This window comes from Symphalangus syndactylus, chromosome 22, assembly GCF_028878055.3.
Source record: "Symphalangus syndactylus isolate Jambi chromosome 22, NHGRI_mSymSyn1-v2.1_pri, whole genome shotgun sequence".
Classification (NCBI taxonomy): Eukaryota; Metazoa; Chordata; class Mammalia; order Primates; family Hylobatidae; genus Symphalangus; species Symphalangus syndactylus.
The window spans coordinates 57,488,635-57,508,388 of NC_072444.2; the positions used below are offsets into that span (position 1 = coordinate 57,488,635).

General features: G+C 40.6%; 1 protein-coding gene across 12 annotated transcripts in view; it reads right to left on the minus strand.

Annotated features, from left to right (window-relative positions):
* Positions 1–1,527: 1,527 nt before the first annotated feature.
* Positions 1,528–19,754, minus strand: part of NCKAP5 (NCK associated protein 5) — a 1,005,982-nt gene continuing 987,755 nt past the window's right edge. For 11 of the 12 annotated variants that reach the window (XM_063630959.1, XM_055260746.2, XM_055260747.2 and 8 more), the window contains one exon: positions 1,528–3,030. In XM_063630959.1, coding sequence (XP_063487029.1) covers positions 2,749–3,030 — 282 coding nt within the window. In that variant the 3' untranslated portion in view covers positions 1,528–2,748. The remainder of the gene's footprint in view (positions 3,031–19,754) is intronic. The other variant, XM_055260748.2, reaches the window with a different exon arrangement.

Genomic DNA, 19,754 nt, shown 5'->3' on the forward strand with positions numbered 1-19,754 from the left:
GACGGCTGCCGAGTTGGGGTGGGGGTGGCGGGCGGGGAAGGCTGGGACGGTCTCTCCACATCCCCACCCCCTTCCGGTCTTCCTCTTCTCCCGCCTCCTCACGTTCCTGGGAAAGGGGCGCCGGGGGGCGGGAGAGAACTGGCAGTTTTCTGAGGTGGGGAGGCTGGAAGTTGGGGGAGCGGCGAGGAGGGCGCAGCAGGTGCCCTGGGGACCTGCCGGGTGCGGACTAGGGTCTGAGGACTGCGTGCCCGGCTGGCCCTTCGCACATAGCGACGCAGCCTCCCCACTCCACGTCCTCTGCGCCTTCCAGGACTGGTCAGTACCCCAGCGACTGGGTCCAGCCCACACAACTGAGGCTGTCCCCCTGCGGGCCGCTGGAGCCTGGCGCCCCGGGAGGCTGACAGGAAGGGCGCGCGTTCCCGTGCGCCTGGCAAAGTTCCACGCCCGCAGGCTCCCTAGGGTGTCCTGTGCAGCTGTGCCCCCTCTTCCTCCGAGAAGGCCTTCTGTCACAAGAACCAGCTCGGCGTGGCCAGTCTGGGGGTGTGGTGGGGACACTGCCTTAACTGTCTCGCTTGCCCGGGCCGCCCTCCCTTCTCCCGCCTGCGCGCACCACTGGAGGGTGCATTGACACCGCCCTGGTCGCCTAGCCTAGGAGAACGCCGTCCCGGGGACACCTGCCTTGAGGTCCTACCAGAAAGCAAATCGGGGTGAAGAAGAGGGTTGCTCTCCTCCGTTCCTTGTCTCCAAAACGCCGACCGGCTCCGTTCTGCTTTCCCCAAAGCCACCGATTATTAGTACATACTCCCACGTCCTCTCCTGAAAGGCCATCCCAGCCTCGGACTCGGCCTCTGGCTGCTCCCCACACCCCTCAAATTCCTCTTCTTTCCGCAAAGTCCAAGTGACCCACCTTGCGTACTCCCGGGGATGCCCCTGTGCTATCTTCGCCTTCCTTCCCGATCCTTGCAGCAGGTGGTGCGGGAGACCGCTTGCCCGCCGGAGTGCGTTGGTGCCCCCGCCCCCAATCCGCACATTCCCACCCCTTTCCCCACATCCTTAGGGAGCGTGGATTTCCGTGGAAATCGCCTCCTAAGCTTTGCCCCTCTTCACCCTTTTCTCCCGCGGCCACTTCTGGGGGCAGCTCTCTCAGGCCAGGACGCTGATCATTTATTTCTGCATCCTCCCAGCAGAGCTGGTCTGGAAAGGGGCTTAAATGACTTTCTTTGTAATTCCTCCGCAGAGATCGTTCCATATCTGCCTCAGGCTCCTTCTCTCCCTCCCTCTCCCTCCCCCCCCCCTTCTTTCCTTTCTATTTGGTTAAACCCTCGGGGAGACTGAAATGCTTTGACCATTACTCACCTGTCTGCAGACTCTGATGTTAACAATTGCCTAAATTACTATCTCTAGAGCAAAAGGGCCAGTTTATTTATTCCTTCTGGGAACCCATCCTAAGAGCACGTGTGAGTTAAGATTCAAGTAACTGACTGGGCCAAAAGGTCCTTGAGCAAGTTATTTTCTGTTTTCAGAGGGTGCAATTGTGATATAACTTTTATTCAGAAAGGAAACAAAAAGATTTTTTAAAGTCTGAAAGACAAGGACATTTTACATAATTTTCATTTAAGATAAAATAAAACAAATTGCACAAATTAACCAAATAACACTGATCATACAATACTCTTTAAAGAAACAATTATGTGCTAAAGTAGCCATATAGATCCTAAAAATATTTCTATTGTGCCTAGTTTACAAGCTCCTGTACATAAGCAATTATAAATAGTTCACATCTAGAAAAAATACACATAACCTTTAAAATAGAATTTATCCTTACATATAAACAGTCTTTGTAGAAAAAAAGATATTAAAAAGAATTCTTCGTAGCACCATTAATTTTATTTTTAAAAGTGAACATTGCAAATAGAAATTTGTTTTCATTTTTAGAGTGCCCAGATTTTAATAAAAAGAGCAAGAAGATAGAAATCAAATAATAGGATCATAGAGAAGCACTAAGTAGAAGACAGTCTAAAGAACTGTCTGGAAGGAAAAACTGGTATTGGAAATAGAATTCGGTCGTTTCTGATACAATGTCACACTCCCAATCAGTGTCCACACTTCAGGACCCTTTTCATTTTTCAGCAGAAGCAGAATGACACTTATTACTATCACCTGAATCTCTGGCAACGAATCTGAAATCACACTAAAATGAACATTTCTAGCAAATTGAGATCTGTGAGCTGGAGATGAGGAGGAACCCTCTGATTTTTTGGCAGGCCCTGTTGTAGGTTTACAGAGTGTACCCACAAACAATTTGAGGACCAGGACAATGAACTTCACAAAAACTTCAGTTGGGATTTTAAAAAATATATATTATTGTCAACTTCTAAGACTTAGTACATTATTTCAAGAGCATGGCACTGATTCCATTTATTGCTGTCTTTTTTTGCTACAAATATAAATTCTCTTCCAAAAAATTTACAACTTCTGTACAAATATTCAAAAAAAGTGCAAAATTAAGGATTCTGTATCATAGGGGTGTTTATGCGTAATCCTCTTGAAACACAATAAATGGAGTCTATCTTTATTGCCCTGTCAGAGAAATAAGCTCTGGTGGGTTGCCTGCTGTGAACTGGACAATGAAGGCTCTGGTACTGCAATAGTTTATTATTGTCATCTCTATCGAGCGATGCACCCCCCGCCCCCACCCGTCATTTCTTAAGCGCTCCAGTCCCAGCTCACTAAGGGAAGAGATGTCCTTTATACATCATTTGAACCTTGACTGGCACAGGAAGAGAAGCTATCATATAAAGAATCACTCAAAGATTCCAAGTTGTCTACCCCAGGCCTATCTGAACTACTCAAAGATGTCTCTTCATTTTTTTCTTTTTCTTCCTTCTGTCCTTCAACCTTGTTCAGAGAGTTCTTCTCTTTTTCTAATAAAATCACAGTATTGCTGTTAAATTTATTGAATGACTCCAGGGAAATTTTCGATAATCTATTCTCGGGATCGTCTTTTGTTTCTTCAAGTTGTTTCAATTTCTGCAATAAAAATAAGAAAATATTAGAAACATATTTCTTTGGAAAATCAAGTTATCCTATCTAATATTCAATTATTGTCTGTATAAAGTACAGTTTAAAGGGATAGAGAAAACCTACAAGTCTTTAACAATCTTCTAGTATAATTAAATGTAATAATAAAGCCAATTTTAGGGATAAATCAGGACTTTAATCATTTTACTGAGATAAATAGGTCCCAATTTGCAAACCAGTTAAGTGCCACTTAATTTCATTTTAAATGGATCCATTTGAAATTTGTTCAGGTAAAGTGCCTTATTTTTCTTCATCAAAGTTTCAGACTCCTCTCTTTCCTTGCTAAGTATTAGTTGTACTTTTTCTAAATATGACTAGGGATTGAATTTCAGCCAGAAGTTATGGTAATATTTTTTTAGAATAAAAAAAAGACATAAAAATCCCCTAACTTGCCATTTTCGAATACATGTTAAGATTGTTAGAAGCATTGCCATTTTAGTATTTTGTCCCTTTATGGGACTTAAGATATTTGAAAGAGATGTCCAGGTTTTTGGGTGTAGATCCCAGAAGGCCCAGGGGCTTAAAAATTAAAGCAGCAGGTGAACAGCTGAGTAACCCCTCTGCTCCAGAAGGTCTAGTGATACCAGTTTATACCGGGATATTACTGTTATTAATACCCTGTATGATATTATAAAGCACTGCACCAAATTCAATAATTATCATAGGTAAACCCTGTAAACATGAATATATTCGGTTGCTCAGTTGGCTCCTAAGGGCTAAGGTGAGGACAGAGGAAGGCACAGATGCCAAAAACAATGAGAAGAACAGACGTGAAAAAGTGTCTACAATGTTTCTCATCTTCTTTTCCTCTTTCCAGCAGAAATTCCATCCAAACACAGGAAATAAGCAGGCCCAGGGGCTTAGAGATGATAGTGTTACCATTTATTAAGCATCCACTAGGTAAAAGACACTTAACAGATTCAGCTTTTTCACAAACCTGCAAGGTAAATGACCCCATTTTAAAGAGAAGGAATGCAAGGCTCAGAGTGACAGAGATATTTGCCCAAGGTTGCCCAGCAAACGGCAGACAACAGGGTTTGAATTTCTGTCTGGCTGCCTTCCATGCTCTTGTTCTTTCCATTAAACCATGTTCTTACATAATAAAGGACAAAATGTCCTGTTTTCCGTTTTGTTACCCAAAAATTCCACTTAACTTGCCAAACCGTCTCTAACATGTGCAGTTCTGCTGTGCACCATGCTCCCCACCCCCAACATTGTTATGCTGGACTTCCAAGGTGGCAATGAGGAAACTGCGTTTTGATTGGGAAAACAGATATAACCAAAGCCTATGGATGCTCACATGCTAAATATTTAACAGAAAGAGAAGAGAGAGACGGAAGTGGATGGCTTCTGTGTTCCAAGAGCAGACACGGGCAGAATTTCTCTGCTATAGGAAATGGTATAATTCTATGGGAATATTTGAAAATCATCCTAGATCTAGTGCTTATTTCATTATACTAATAAGGTGCAGAAGCATTACTCACGGAGCTAATTTTCAATCTCAAACAGCTACCCTGAAACCAGAGGCGGGCTAAGGAACAGACTCCCAGCTGATTACAGAAAAGTGGCTCCATAATTAGCTCCATCCAAGGGCCCCTTTCAACACTGTGCCAATTTGCCTATCTTTACCAAATGTAGGTAAATAAAGGGCATTCAATGCAATTTTCTCTTTAGCTGTATGTCTTCTCCCTTTTTCTTCATTTAAGAACCGTTAAGTATTTTTCTTGCCTATTTCTCATCTATGTGGATCTCAAATTCATTCAACACACACTCATTAGAGAAGCTACTGCAAGGCAGGCTGAAGGCTTTGGTACTGAGGATACACAGCTGAATAAAATTGTGCCCTGCAGGGGGATTGTTGAGGCCCTGAGGGCAGACAGGCTGAGCTTTGATTTCAGCTTGGCCCTTTCACAGGCTGAGTGCTACAAGCATCCTTCTTCAGGTGTAAAATGGTGATAAGATACATCTTTATTTCAGGATTGCAATAAGTATTAGAAATAAAGAAATTTAAAGCTCTGGCAGACAGTAGTGGGTGCGCAATAAATGTAAGGCTGGATTCTTATTCTAGAATGGTGGTTCTCAAAGTGTGTTCCCCAGACCAGCAACGTCAGCATCACCAAGGAGCTTCCTGGAAATGCCAGTTCTTGGATCCCACCTAGACCTACTACATCAGAAACTCTGAAGGCCAGCAATCAGTTTTTAACAAGATTACCAGGTGATTCTGATACATACTGAAATTTGAGCCCCACTAGTCTAGAAAAACATGACCCCTGGAGGGAAGACAGACAGGTGGAAAGTATAAATCGTTGTGAAATGGTGGAATTTGGAAAGAGTTAATTGCCATTAAAACACTCACTGTCATCAGGTTTTCAAATGTTTCAGGCTTACAGATTTGTTGCTTCAGTTAATTATAACAAAGACCTACACTGGCCAGAGAGGTTACAGAAATGAAAGAAGGGACCATTATATTAAAAACAAAAACAACAAAAAAAAAACAAAAACAAAAGCAAACAAGAAACATGACCTTCTCGGGTTTCCTTTTATTTTTACAGTTTTGATGAAAAGTGAGTGCAGACATATTACTTGACTGTAAAAACAACATGCGTGCAAAAGTGACCATATGGACCAACTAGCATTCAGCCTCTAGGCAGGGCAGCCACAAGGAGTGGTGAGGGCTGCAGTCAGCTCAGGAGCATGTGCTGGATCTAAAGGCGGTAGCAGCTACTTAGATCTGGCTGTGCAGAAATGTGGGTGCAGACCTTTTGATTTCAAAGATGAGGAGATACATCTAGATCAATATCTGCTTATATTTAAAATTCACTGACTTTTAATTATTGGCTCACATTTAAAAAAATAACAAAATACCCAGTATGCATACCAAATTGCAATCTTTGCACTGTTTGAGTTTCTGAGCTAGGGATGTTGTTTTATCCTTTTTTTTTTTTTACAGTGTCCTACTTCACCTCATCCACTCCCCTATTCCCCTTCTCCCAGCTTTCTTTTTGAAGGCCTAGTCCAATGCTAAATCATCAGTAGTTTCTTAATGGAGACTTCCCCTAAGATCAGAAGAGTCTTAACTATGAGTTTGGGCTCCTCAAGTGGTTCTGCCAGCTAAGAGTAAAAACACTAAAGTGGCTTACTTTTCTGCCTATAGGAGCATACCAAACCTCAACATTGTCTTGTCAGATCTCAGATATTTTTAAAATTTTGTAGTTGAATAACATTTAGATTTAACATATACGGAGGGATTGAGGTGAAACAATAATGTGTTAACGATCTATCTGGCAAATGATAATAAAATAGTGCACATTAGTTTGCAGCAACTATATGTGAAAGTGCTTTGCAAACTAATCATGGTAATAACAGTTACCATTTAACAGTGTGTGTTCTGTACAGACATTCTGCTAAGCATAGTGCATAGATTATATGTTTCCATCCTCACATGAATTCCACAGAGTAGGTGCCATTAGTATCTCCATTTATAGGCAATCAAGGCTTGAGGAAGGTAAGTAACTTGTTTAAGGTCCTGTAGCAGTATGGGATGGACTTTGGATTTAGATCTAGGCAGTCTGCCTGCAGAGATGAAGCTCTCAACTTTCATCTTGGAAAACTACTTTATGAATATTAGCCAATATTATCTTTAAGGGAAGCATCTGAAATAGCAATTACAGAACAAAAACAATGATAGACCCGGTGAAGATTAGTGTTTGACGAGAATTGTGTAGGTTCCATAAAACATCGCCAATTCCTTCCTGTGTTGTGCTTCATCAGAATTATAAAATTAATATACTACATTTGTCACCTATAGGTGGCAACAGTTGTACAGATGACTTTTTGGTGGATTTTTTTTTTTTAAACTGCACTTGGGAATAAAAGTAGGACTAAACAGGCAAGATGAAAATACATTTTCAAGTTTAAATAAATAGCTTTGCATGTTCTTAAAATATTTTCCTGCCTTTAGTGTAACCATGGAATTATTAGGGATAATTCAAGCAAGAAGTATATAGTGACATATTCTCCAGAAATCTCTTGAGAATTAGACCTTTATTAATTTAATTCCTTGTAGTCAAGCAGTCATTCAATCAAACCAATCTGCTATGTGACCAGCTTTGTGCAAATAGTCTTGTGGTCTTGATTCTCAGAGGAAGTTTTATAGAAAAGGGTGCTCTTGGAATGGTTTTGAAGGGCAAATAGGATTGAAATATACAGTAAGGAGGAGGGAGGGAATTCCAATAAATATTCATCTATTATGACTCTATTGCATCTGTACAACACTATGTAGTGTACTTCAGGACCAAGAGTTGCCCAGAGGGTCTCTCCCTTTGGGGATTCTGTAGTAGACAATTAATCACTATAAAGACAGAAATAGAGGCATGCCTACCCCAAGGGGTTCTAGGAAACTCAACCAGACTCATGAAAGTATCAGCCAGTACATGGGTTATAAAAAGCTTTGACTTCCAAACTGCGTTCTCATCTATGATCTCACTTTGCTCTTCCATCAGCTTGGAAGGTGAGGGAGGCCAGAGTCAGCTGTACTTTCCATGCGATATTTATGGAATCTGTGATTCACACAGATTCAAATCCAAGTGAAATTAGACCTGAAAACTTAGTTTTCTGATTTTTCACACAAAAATTCACAGTAGTTTTTTTTTTTTTTTTATAGTTCACAATAGTCATGAAGTAGAGATTTTTGACTAGAGCAATATCCTGAACACCAAGATGGATAAAATTGGAGGAGATATGGACCCTTGCCATAAGGAAGAGGTGGAAAATAAATAAGATGATACAGAAAAACTCAAGTGATAAACTAGCAAAAAATATATGCATGATGGTATCAGCTTCAAAGAGATACATGTTATGTGTGTACAGCCAGAAACTCCTGTCCATGGTAGAGGAGAGCAAATAGCAAATTCATGAAATAGTGCAATAAATTATTGTTCTGTGATAAATGCTACTCTTTCATTATTTCAAATACATTTCCATCCTTTGATTATATCTTAAAAATATTGGTTAGTATATCTAGTGTCAGGAAGAGATCCAATCTATTTGTGAAATTCAAATGCAGCATTGTTCCTCAGCTGGGTACTAACATTTATAATGAGGATTGGAGCTCTTAGCACAAGTTAATGCAAACAGGACTTAAATCAACGTAATTTCTTATTTCTCTATTGCTATAGAGATTCACTGCCAATGGATCAAGAAAACATGTGGTAGGAAAATAGCCCTATTTATAAAGTGTTTTTACTATGAGTCAGGTACTGGGTTGAATGCACTGCATGAATTATCTCATTTAATCCTAACAGCAAGCCTGTGAGATAGCACTATTATCATCCCCATTACACAAATGAGAAAATGCAGATAGAGAGGTCTAAATGTTAGTCCACATATATGTGGCTAATAAGTTAGGCAATCAGGATTTGAGCAGAAACAGCCTGACTACAGGACTTGGGATCTTAATCACTGTGTATTACCCCAGGTATTTAAAAACCAGCGTGCAATTCCTGGCATTGTGCTAATTAGCTGTGTAAGCCCTCTGACCCTTAGTTTCTTTACATTAAAGGTTTTTTTGAATCTTCCCAGTTTATAAAGCTCTGTGACTCTAAAATATTGTTAATTGGATATCTTCTGGGCATCTATTATTGGAATTTGAGGTGGCACAATAACGAACCCTAACACCCCTCTTCCCTACCTTAGTTCTCAATGACATAAAAAAGAAAAAGGCTGATGGGAGGCCAAAAGATCAGCTTTACTAGGAGAAAGTTTGATTGGAGAACAAGGTTTCCATCTGTAAAGAAGTGGGTTTCCTAACACTGATCCCAAGAAATAGACAAGCTTAGTAATTAGCAGCCCTGGGCTGGGAAACAAATGTCTTTCTGTAAAAACTACAGCATGAAGGAACAGAACAGAAATTTGTGCTTCTGACAGTCTGATTCCAGAGGGAGACTAGGAAGAGCAAGAAGTAGGGAGCAGTACTTGCAGTTCCCTTCCTGAACTTGCTAGGCAAGTCGGTCCCTCATTCCCTGGGAGAAGTGAATAAGGGGCCCAGAGACTCCAGCAGCGTTACCCTAGGAAGCTCCTTCCATGTTTTTCTCAAACAAAATAATGTTTGAGAAGAAGGTGTCCAAGGTGTCCCCTACTAACACCCAACATCTCTCATTACATATGATGCAGATTTTAACTAGACATTCATACATGGATGAAGGCCAAGAAGATGCAGGAAAATTCTGGTGCTGCAGGGAGTTAGTTTGCACAGAGAAGCGTCTCTATGGGCAAAGAAATAGGAAGAAGGTGATCCAGCAGGTGTGAAAGATGGCAGAGCTTCCATTTGGAAGCAAATAAGCAAAGTCTAAGAGACAGTCTGTTTAATCAAGGGTTTGGGGTTGAAGCTGAACATGTGATTTACCCCATCCCTTTTCTGATGAACGAATCTTGAGCACTGGGAAGATGGATTCAGGGAAGAGTTTTATGTTATGTTCTTGTTGTGGGAATGGTGAGGAGGTATTTTAATCCAAGGTCTCTTAGTTGAAGATTTGTGCACATTTCAAAGTCTATGTTAAGTGCTATTTGCAAAGGGCAGGCCAACCTTAAGGGAAAAGATGCAGCTCAAGTCATTTCTCTTTTCTCAGAGGCACTAGTTAATCTCTCCCTTAATGCCGCCTCTTACTGCATTCCTGGTGAAGCTACTTTCTAGATGAGACATAAAAATAGATAGAATGACCTTTGGTGATCACTAGAGACCCCTCCACACTTTTCTCAAGAGTTGTGATATTAACCCTGTTAACCTGGTCAAATTTCAACTTGGATAATTACTTTCTCCCGGTGCTCGGTTCCCTCTGTTACCTCAACTGGACACATTACTCTTCACTTGCCCTTCTGAAAAATTAATGTGACGCATTGGTAATAGAGAACCACTCTCTCCCTCCAACCACACTCAGGGAGATGTGATTTGGCACTTGGGGCCACTCTGTTTTCTTACTGGGGTCCTAGAGATTCTTCAGTATCCTCAGGGCAAACAGATTTTATTAGATGAAAGAGTAATTTTCAGCAGAGATGTGCTTTTATGACTATATTAACTATACTGCTGTCCTTTACTGTGATCGATGGTTTTCAATGACCTCTCCTGGAACCCCTAAACCCAGAGGGGGGAAATGAACTTACTTTTTGAGAAAAAGAGCAAGCAGAGAGAAAGTCAGTGGGAAGCTTAGGGTTGTTAGAAAATAATACACCTTGTGGAAAGGAAAAGGATGCATTTTGAAGATAAACAATGGCCACAAAGGATATTTAAACACTAGATCAAGAGTACTGAAGGAAAGAGAAGTCATTTCATCAGTGATAAGAAACGTCCCCATGTATGGAAAATGGAGGAAAGATGGGAGGGGATGTCCCTTAGTAGGAAGATAAAGTAGCAGGAAGAAACCCACAAATTTGCTTACGGCACAGAAAGGCATCTGGGAAGAGGAAAGGCATGTAAGTTGGGGTAAAATTGTTATATGAAACACATTTGTCATTTCTGCAAACTCTGATATTAGCGTCATCATTTTCAATGCCCATTTGAAAATCTGGATTTTCTGTTTTCCGGCGGGGGGGGGGGGGGGAACAGATCCACAAAGACAATTTAAAACATAGGTTGACTGACTTTAATAATGCTTCAGATTCGATGAGTTGTGGTCAATTTCTCCGAAAGTAAAATGTGCACTATTTGCTGATGATCCAGAATTGGGCAAACAAGACAGCTCATTGCTATCAGCCTGTGTAAACAGCTTAACTAAATGGAACATGTTTCTCTGTGTTGTTAGATTCCTTTATCTTCTGGCACAGTAATATTAATTAAATAATTTATGCAGGAATGAGAATTGAGCAGTTCCTGAGATGAGAACTTCTAAATCTATCCAAGTAAGGTTAAGAATTTCAGCTGAAAAGAGTGAGGGCATCAAGAGTTTTGCTTTTAATTTATATACACAATATGAGTAAAAATAAATACTGTACTACTCACTTGACTTAAAAGACTGATTAGCCTTTTTTTTTTTTTAACTACCCTTTGCATCATGTTATGTCTTAAATATGTCTTAAAGCCTGTTCAGCAAGCCAGGCCATGGTAGGCTTAGATGTCACTGTGCTTGTAGCATAAAAACTCCATGAATTTTGCCAGATGAAAATGCAGCATTTACTTATGTATTATAACATCATAGTGCTATGTTTTCATTATGGAGTGATAGATTTTTGACTGTAAAAGAAAAAGTAATTTTTTTGTGTGGATCGGGTGAATATAAAAAAAGCTTATACTACTATTTTTCCCATGGAAGTTCTCCTTCCAAAAGAAAATCTCCAAAACCATTGGAGATTGGTGGACATCATAGAATTATACCTGAAAGTGTTAAGTTCTTACGAGGTATGCTGCGAGTGCCAAAGCTAGGGAAAAACATTCTATGTTATTCATTAACCTATATAAATAACTAGATGACCTGGAATTACTTCCAACAGAGTTTGGTAGGCCATTTAGGAGCCACGGTGCATTATGGCACCCAATTTATTAGGCACTTTACAACAGCCATGGAATTAAATGGGACTGCAAGCTAAGGTTCATCCAGGAACATGCTGATATTGGAGGATGCAAGAATGTTTGCTCCACTGATGTGTGATTCATTTCGTACTGCATTTCATGTTTCAGGTCAAGAGCTGGTCAGCTTTTCATTTGGATAAAGTTATTTGATATATTGAATCCTGACAGCCAGGACAATTCAGAATTGGAACAAATTTATTGATCCTTATTCTAAAAAGAAGAATTTTTTTTGGTGGGAATTGTTTTAAAGATTCTTTCAAGAACCAATTCTGTGTTGCACTCTAGTTTACGGCAGCAATTGTAGGATGCTCTTAATGGTCACTACCCTGGAAGCACTGGGGTTCTAGAATGGGGAGACATGCTGGTGGGGGGGTTGCCGATGGGAATCTGCTTCCATTCCAGATTCCATCCCTTGCTCTACCACAGTATGACAATGACAATCACCACTTCAACTCTGTACCCAGATTGTAATGAATACTTAAATAGGGAGTCTGCTGTTTCTGCCACATCATTTGTTTATTCTTCAGCTATTTACCAAGTACCTACAATGTACCAGAAAGTATTCTAGATAGTAGAGATACAGTGGTGTATGAGAAAGGTCACATGGAATACATGTTAAGGACTCTTTACTATGAAGTAAATATGGAACAAAGCATTAGATATACCAGAAAGTGAGTCCCTGAAAATTGCTTTGTTGAGTTAGAATCATCTACCCAGTTTGCTCTTTGGTCTAATAACGGCACCTAGAACACAAATATCCTGTCAAATTCAGAGTTATGGATGTGCCCACCCCAGTGGTATTTTTGGAATAACTCCCTGGATTTTTCTACAGCTTTTTTTGATCTTCTTCCATTTTCAGTCTGTAACATCATTTAGGCAGATATTTTTCATAGGTTAACTAGTTACTATTTACGCTCAACTTTCTTAACCTTTCTGAGTCTAGTGACTTTCTGAATTTGACATGTTTAAATCAGAATTTTTCTTTTTACTTTTTTTTTTTTTTTTTTTTTGAGACAGAGTCTCGCTCTGTCACCCAGGCTGGAGTGCAGTGGTGCGATCTCGGCTCACTTCAACCTCCGCCTCCCAGTTCAAGCAATTCTCCTGCCTCAGTCTCCCAAGTAGTTGAGATTACAGGTGTGCACCTCCATGACTGGCTAATTTTTGTATTTTTAGTAGAGATGGGGTTTCACCATGTTGGCCAGGCTGGTTTCGAATACGTGACCTCAGGTGATCCACCTGCCTCAGCCTCCCAAGCTTGGTGACCCATCTTGGTGCTTCCAGGTGACAATAGAAACATCATGCTGATGACATTCTTAGAGGCAGCAACGAGATTGACTACTTGAGTGATAAACCTACGAATATTACTGGATGTATCAAACCAAGAAATTAAACTGTAGGGAGATTAAATTATAGCTGTCATAGTGCAAAATTCTAGTACCAGGTACCACACAGATGCTATTTAGTCTCTCTCTGCCACATGAAATATATTCATTCAGCAACTTGAATATTGCATTATAAAAGGTATTCTCTTCAGCTGGCTTTATGCCACTTTATCAAGTTTAAGTCAGCCATTTGCTACAATAAAAATAAACTTTATTTTTGTCTCACATGCACAGAACAATTTAATTTTTAAATTAATGTAGAAGTGAAAGGCGCTTTGCTCCAAGAGAAGTATGTCTGCCCTGCATGGCTGTGTAAACACAATGCGATTGCTATGAGAATTAAATATGGATCAGCAAAATCAATAGTTAATTGTGTAACTCAGGGTCTTTCATTTCAGATCTAATCTGTAAAGAAGGTCCAGGGGATGTTTGCTTTTGATTTTCTTAAAATATTATTTAAAACCCTTCTGTCAGGCAAGAAAGTTCACAGGGTCTTTACATTATTTCCATAAGTTATTTGGCTTGTGAGTAGTCAAGGTCATATTGATCGCCCAGCCTTTCCAGCTTTCCTTTTAAAATTCAGTATCTTTATCAGTCAAACTGCCTCATTCTGAGTATCTGGCTTGCACTTAGGCTAAACAAATTTTATTGCAAAAATAACCCAACATAACGGGTGTCTTGGTACCAGACATGGATGGACTAGTTGTATTATAAACTGCCTTTTGGTCTATGTAATGATACCATTCAGAGTGGTTAAGCAGTCCCCTTCCCCCCCAAAGTTGACAAAATATACTGTGCTGTGAAAATGCAAGACATTGTGTGACATGGCAAGAAGTACTGTAGGGTTGGGTTGAGTCTATAGATGGACTAATATGCTATCCGTTCTGACATCCCAAAACGACCAGAGGGAGAGGGCACTGTTGAATAGAAGCTAAAAAAAAAATTCTTCCAATCTCATTAGCCCAAATGGATGAGAAGGGAAGGAGGGCAGGGAGGCCTTCTCTTGCAAAAAGAGTAGCACAGTGACATGCAGAAGACCGTGGGGGTAACAGGCGGACTGCCTTGACCCCTGTGATATCACGGCAGAGCTAAAAATGTAATGTTTGAACTTCTTTTCCCTTTAAAGTGTAACCTTTCATATAATAAGTTAAGCCTGCTCTCTCTTACATATTGTTAGAAGCCTTCATCCATTTTGGGGACTGAAGGCAAAATAATTCTTGAAATAATGAATCATTTTTCTCTTACCAGCTTGTCCAGAAATCCCATGATTATTTTGCTGTAGCAGACAATGACCTTCTCAAAGGAAGCTTATCAAACGCTCAAGATAAATAATGAGAAGGTCTCTTTCTCCTGCCTCCAGGAAAAAACTGCACAGAGGAAAAATGTTTGCTAGACCATTAATATGTTCATCCCAGGATGGGAAGCAGCTTGGTCCAAAAGAAACAGAGTGGCACATGTGTTTGTGTGTGACCAGTGGCCCCATTCAACAGGACTCCTGGGGCAGCATCTGTGGAGGGGCCTCAGGACACACCTAAACCCTTTACCCAGTAACGTTGGAAATGAATGTTTCTCTGGTGGCAGACAGGGTACCTTCTAAACCTCTTGACTCATGAGCAAATTAACTCAAGGCAAGGAAGCGCTGGGTAATGCTGTCTCTCAACAACCTAGAAAAAACATGGTTCTGCTTTACTAGGCCCTGGAACTACAATTAATGGTAATGAATTCCCTCTTCCCTCACATTCCCACCTTCCCACCAGGCAGCAAATATTCAGAGGGCAAAAGAAGCTTTCCTTCTGTTTTTCTCCCCACGGATGCAAAGTTTCGCAGAGTAGGTAGAGAGCTGCAGTAGAAAGTGCAACTTTCCCATGATTTAAGTGCTTTGGCTTCCCTGGAGAACGGGGCTGATTTCTCAGGGCAAAAGTCATCTGTCCATCCATTTATGGTTCTTGTCCAGTCTGTGGACAGCTGAAGACACAGATCTTAACTCCAAGAGTTGGTGTAAGATCCTTCCCAGCAATGTAATAGAAAGACATTTCAAAGATACAGGGTCCTCTATGGGAAGAGGTGGGAGAGTCAGGAGGTGAGGAAGAAAATTCTATATTCCAAGGCAAGCTCAGGAATCAATGGGCTGAACCAAGTAGTACCCACTGGCTGGGTAGAGGCAAGGGTAAAAAAGCAATCTCAAAAGTAATCAGGATTCAAATGATCCAGGGATTTGCAGATAAAATTAAAACTGCTCAGCAACACTTCAGGAAAAAAAAGTCAGTAGCATGCAGATAGTTATCAAGCACATTATTTAGCCAGCCAGCTGAGGATGGCAGCAAGCTAAATTTTGAATCCAGAAAGGTGGTTAGGGTTTCTGTGCTCTGGATTGTACATCTTCCTCTCTCTAACTTGTTCTCCCCACCTTTTAGGATGGCCAACACGCTCTTATCACTTGAGACTGAGAAGGGGGGAAATCTCCTCTGAATTCTTTTCTGACCAGGGGCCCTGACGACTGCCCCTTGTTGTCCCTTCATCCCTGTGTGGACCATTCTCATGGCATGGTGGGTGTTTACTGCGTATATTGGTTGCCATAGCTCAGTCTCCCTTGTAGGGACTGAACCTATTTATCTTCACATCTCTTGTGGCCAGAACACACCTGGCACATAGGTGGTCCGTAAATGCTAGTGGAATAAAAGGAGGATGCTAATTATGTTTATTTACTGGTGATCCTTTTCCCCCCTATCACTTTAACTTTCACCTCTCTAACACCCTTTAATGTCCTTGAAAGCGATTGAATTCCTAAGACAAGCTGCCATACTTTCTGGTGGAGAATGCACATTTATTTCCTGAAGGGTAGTTAATGTCTAATCACCCAGAAGACATTTAGGTTTCTTTTATTTAGAAAGTGGAGATAATAACTTCCCCAGTAAGTAAACAGGAAAATAGACTTTGTTCTTCAAAAAAATTTGATTAACATGGTTTCAAGGAACATTTCTACTGTCATAAACCAAGGTCCTTGAAATAATCAACAACGTTACAGATTGCAAGGTTAGAGATTAAAACACACAAAATAAGTGGAATCATACCATTTAGCAATGGAAAGACAGACTATGTCTGTGAGGTGTTTTAAATATCCAAACAGTTTTATGAAAAAAAAATCCTCACTATAAACAAAATGAATTAGGGATTTGCCTTAGAATGAAGGTTTAAAAATACTGGCCTGAGTTTAAAGAATACTGCAGGCCCTTAAAGACGATGAGAGATTTTGAGAGGCCTGAGTGACTTCAGTGGGGTCCATCCCTAGGATAATGAAGGACTAAGTAAGTCAAATCTTAGGGTCGCCTCTGCAGATATTCAGCCTGGCCTGTGCAATTGTATTGCACAAAGGAATACAATATAGCAGGAATAGACAAATGTAATAGGTAGCAATTTTTCATGCACCGGATCTGGCACCAGCTACTGGAGGGAGAGTGAAAGAGGGGATAATTATCTTTTCTTCAACTCTGTGGAAACTTAGAGTTTCAGGTAGTTAAATGTGGGTGGGCTGGTGTTTCCTCTTTGCTGGATTTAGTGTGTGCGATTTCTCTGCCATGTATATCTATAGTTCTCTCAAGTGACTGGAGAAATACTTTTCCTTAAATCAGTGTTAAAGAAGTTACTGGCAAAATGTCCCTTAAATATTCCTGTTGGGTGCTACCAAAGGATTATTTAAAATCATGAAAATAATCCAAAAGCTGCTCCCACTGGAAAATGACTAGGAGAAAGATGTTTAAATTCAAACCTGCTAAGCACGGACACCTACCTAAACACACACACACACACACACACACACACACACACACACACACACACACACACTTCCTCTGAAGCTTTCCGGGGATAGCTATAGAAATTTCATTTTAAGCAAGGAAAAAAAAATAGAATCACCCCCTCACAAAAATGTTTGACTATATTTTGGTCTCTTGGTCAGGGCCAATAAAGATCTCTTGTTGTGAGCCAACTAGAACAGAAATGGAGTGAGAGATGTTCTACTTTATGTGGTCTGAATGTGATTAGTGATTAGCACTGGTGGCTTCAGTCACTTGGGAATGGCAATCAGGGTTTTGCTCCTGCAACTCTGAACGACTACAAAACACCCTTGGCTTCCATCCTGTATGATGATGGGATATTAACTGAAAATCTAATTAATCTGTGAATGAATTATGGCCTAAGAAATATACCATTTTATAATCAATTTTAAGTGAGTCCCTAACAGAAGATAAGATGAAGAAAAAGCTGTAAAATTATAAGAGGTTGGTACATTCTGTTCACTATGACTGATGATTTTAAGGGGGATAATTTTACAATCCATCACATTTTTGTCATTTTAAAAATCATGCCTTCCAATGAATGCTGTAAATTAACTTTAGAATTTACATATTTATTAAAAATCATATTGAAAACAGCAGGAACTGTGCCCCATTTGAATAATAAAATAACTTGTTATTCTACGGAAGATAAAAACACACAAAAAAATCAAAAGATTTTATTTTCAGGTAATAATCACATTAATTGCTATCTGAATTAGTTAAGCCAAGAATTAATATTCACCAGAGGCAGTGACAGAGCATTAAAGATAATCCTCCAAATTCCCGTGTTCAAACAGGTCTCAGAACATGCAAAAGCAAGGGAAAGACAAACGGGGAGGTGAGGACCATGTTCTTAGCCTGGGGGGTTGGGCAGCGGCAGATGTTTGAAGCTGACCTACATCACCTGGGGGAAGGGGAGGTGCAGACAGCAAAACACATGATTTGGCTCTGAGATGAAGAAGCACAGGACTTCATTTTAAAAGCCTCTTTGCTTGGGAGGCTGAGGTGGGCAGATCGTTTCAGCCCAGGAGTTCGAGATCGCCCTGGGCAACATGGTGAAACTCTGTGTCTACAAAAAATACAAAAATTAGCTGGGTGTGGTGGCAGGCACCTGTGATCCCACCTACTCGGGAGGCAGAGGTGGGAGGATTGATCGAGCCTGGGAGATTGAGGCTGCAGTGAGCCGTGATGGCACCACTGTACTCTAGCCTGGGTGGTGGAATGAGACACCAACTCCAAAAAAAAAAAAAAAAAAAAAAAAGCCTCTTTCCAAAAAGATTCTCTACTCTACTTCACCTACTTTGGTTGTACTCCCTACCCAGAATGGAAGGTTTGCTGGAGGCACAGAACATCCCAGATGACTCCAGAGCATGCAGGAAAATAACCAGAAGGGCATGGGATCATGCCACATAACATGTGGGTGAATACAACCATTCACTCTAGATTAACCTCATAAAGGACTGTCAACTCAAAGAACTGGCCCCAAGATAGGAACTGCATGCATTCATCCACAGAAGGATGAAGGGGTCAAGGGGAATAGAACTGGTGTGTTACCACATGTACTCACTAGTAAGAGTAACCCATTGGGCTGAACTGACACAAGATGTTCTCTTGAAATTCCTGAGAGATGAGAGAGAAGGATAACGCAGTACATGTTTTTCATGAACTTCAGTTTAATCATGATTCCTTCTTTCCATGAGGGATTCATGATAGGCTGTTACCATTATTTTTAAGAAAAGAGCAGAGATCCTTCATGAAGTACTATAGGTGAGTGTGAGGCTTGGCTCACGCTACCTCTCCTACTCAGAGTTCATTGCTTCATTGCAGACATGGCTAATACCTGGCACTTGTGTGGCAACCACCTCCTCTCATGCCCACAGCAGGCATTGCTTATCAGTCTCTGTCATCTGTCATCTGTCATCCCAAGCATGGATAGGGCCTCAGAATCCTTCTTAACACCACAATTCAGGCAACCTCTGCCTATTGATTGTCCTTGGCATTTGAGATGAAAGCTATCTTGCATCCTTGTGTATGTGTGTGTGTATTTATACATGGGAAATATTTATATACTATCAGCATGTAATTAAATCTAGCTAGCTACATATCACATCTATATACAGATATCCAAATACCTATATTATATCTAACTGTCTGCTAATGGTGTAGTCATATTCCTTAGTATCTGCAGCTAATATGAGACGTAGATTGATATCTTGGTATATGAAAACTTGAAGTCACCTTTGACTCTTCTCTTTCTCTCATACTCCACATCTACCAGTCTTCTGGTACATTGCCTGTTTGTTCTCAGAAACAGCAAGTCCTTGAATAATATCCTTTTGTTCAATGTTATTTTGTTATGACATTGATGAGAAAAAAAAAATCAGTTCCAGCCAGGCCACTGTCTGTGTGGAGTTGGCACGTTTCCCCATGTCTGTGTGGGTTTTCTCCTGGGACTTCAGGTTCCTCTCACATCCCAAGGCTATGCATGAGAGATGAATTGGTGTGTCTACATGGTCCCAGCATCAGTGAGCATAAGTGCTCTGAAAAGGAACTGTGTCCTCTCCAGGGCTGGTTCCTGCTTTGTGTCCTGAACTGCTGGGATGGGTTCCAGCCACCTGCAACCCTGAGCTGGAATAATTGGGAAAATAATGGACTTGCTTGTTTTTATTCATCTTTCTTAAGTACATGTACAGTTCACATGTGCTTCAATGTTTAATATTAGAAGTGTTCTGGTCTCTGTTTAGAAGTTTAGTAATGTTTCTGTGACCATAAATATGCCCTAGGAACTCAGCTCTTGCTTATATCAATTAGCCTTGGATAAAGTTGGTTTCTTTATATGTTGTTTTGCCTAAAGTCACAGCTTCTGAGAACCTACAACTTTAAGCAAGGACTTACTGT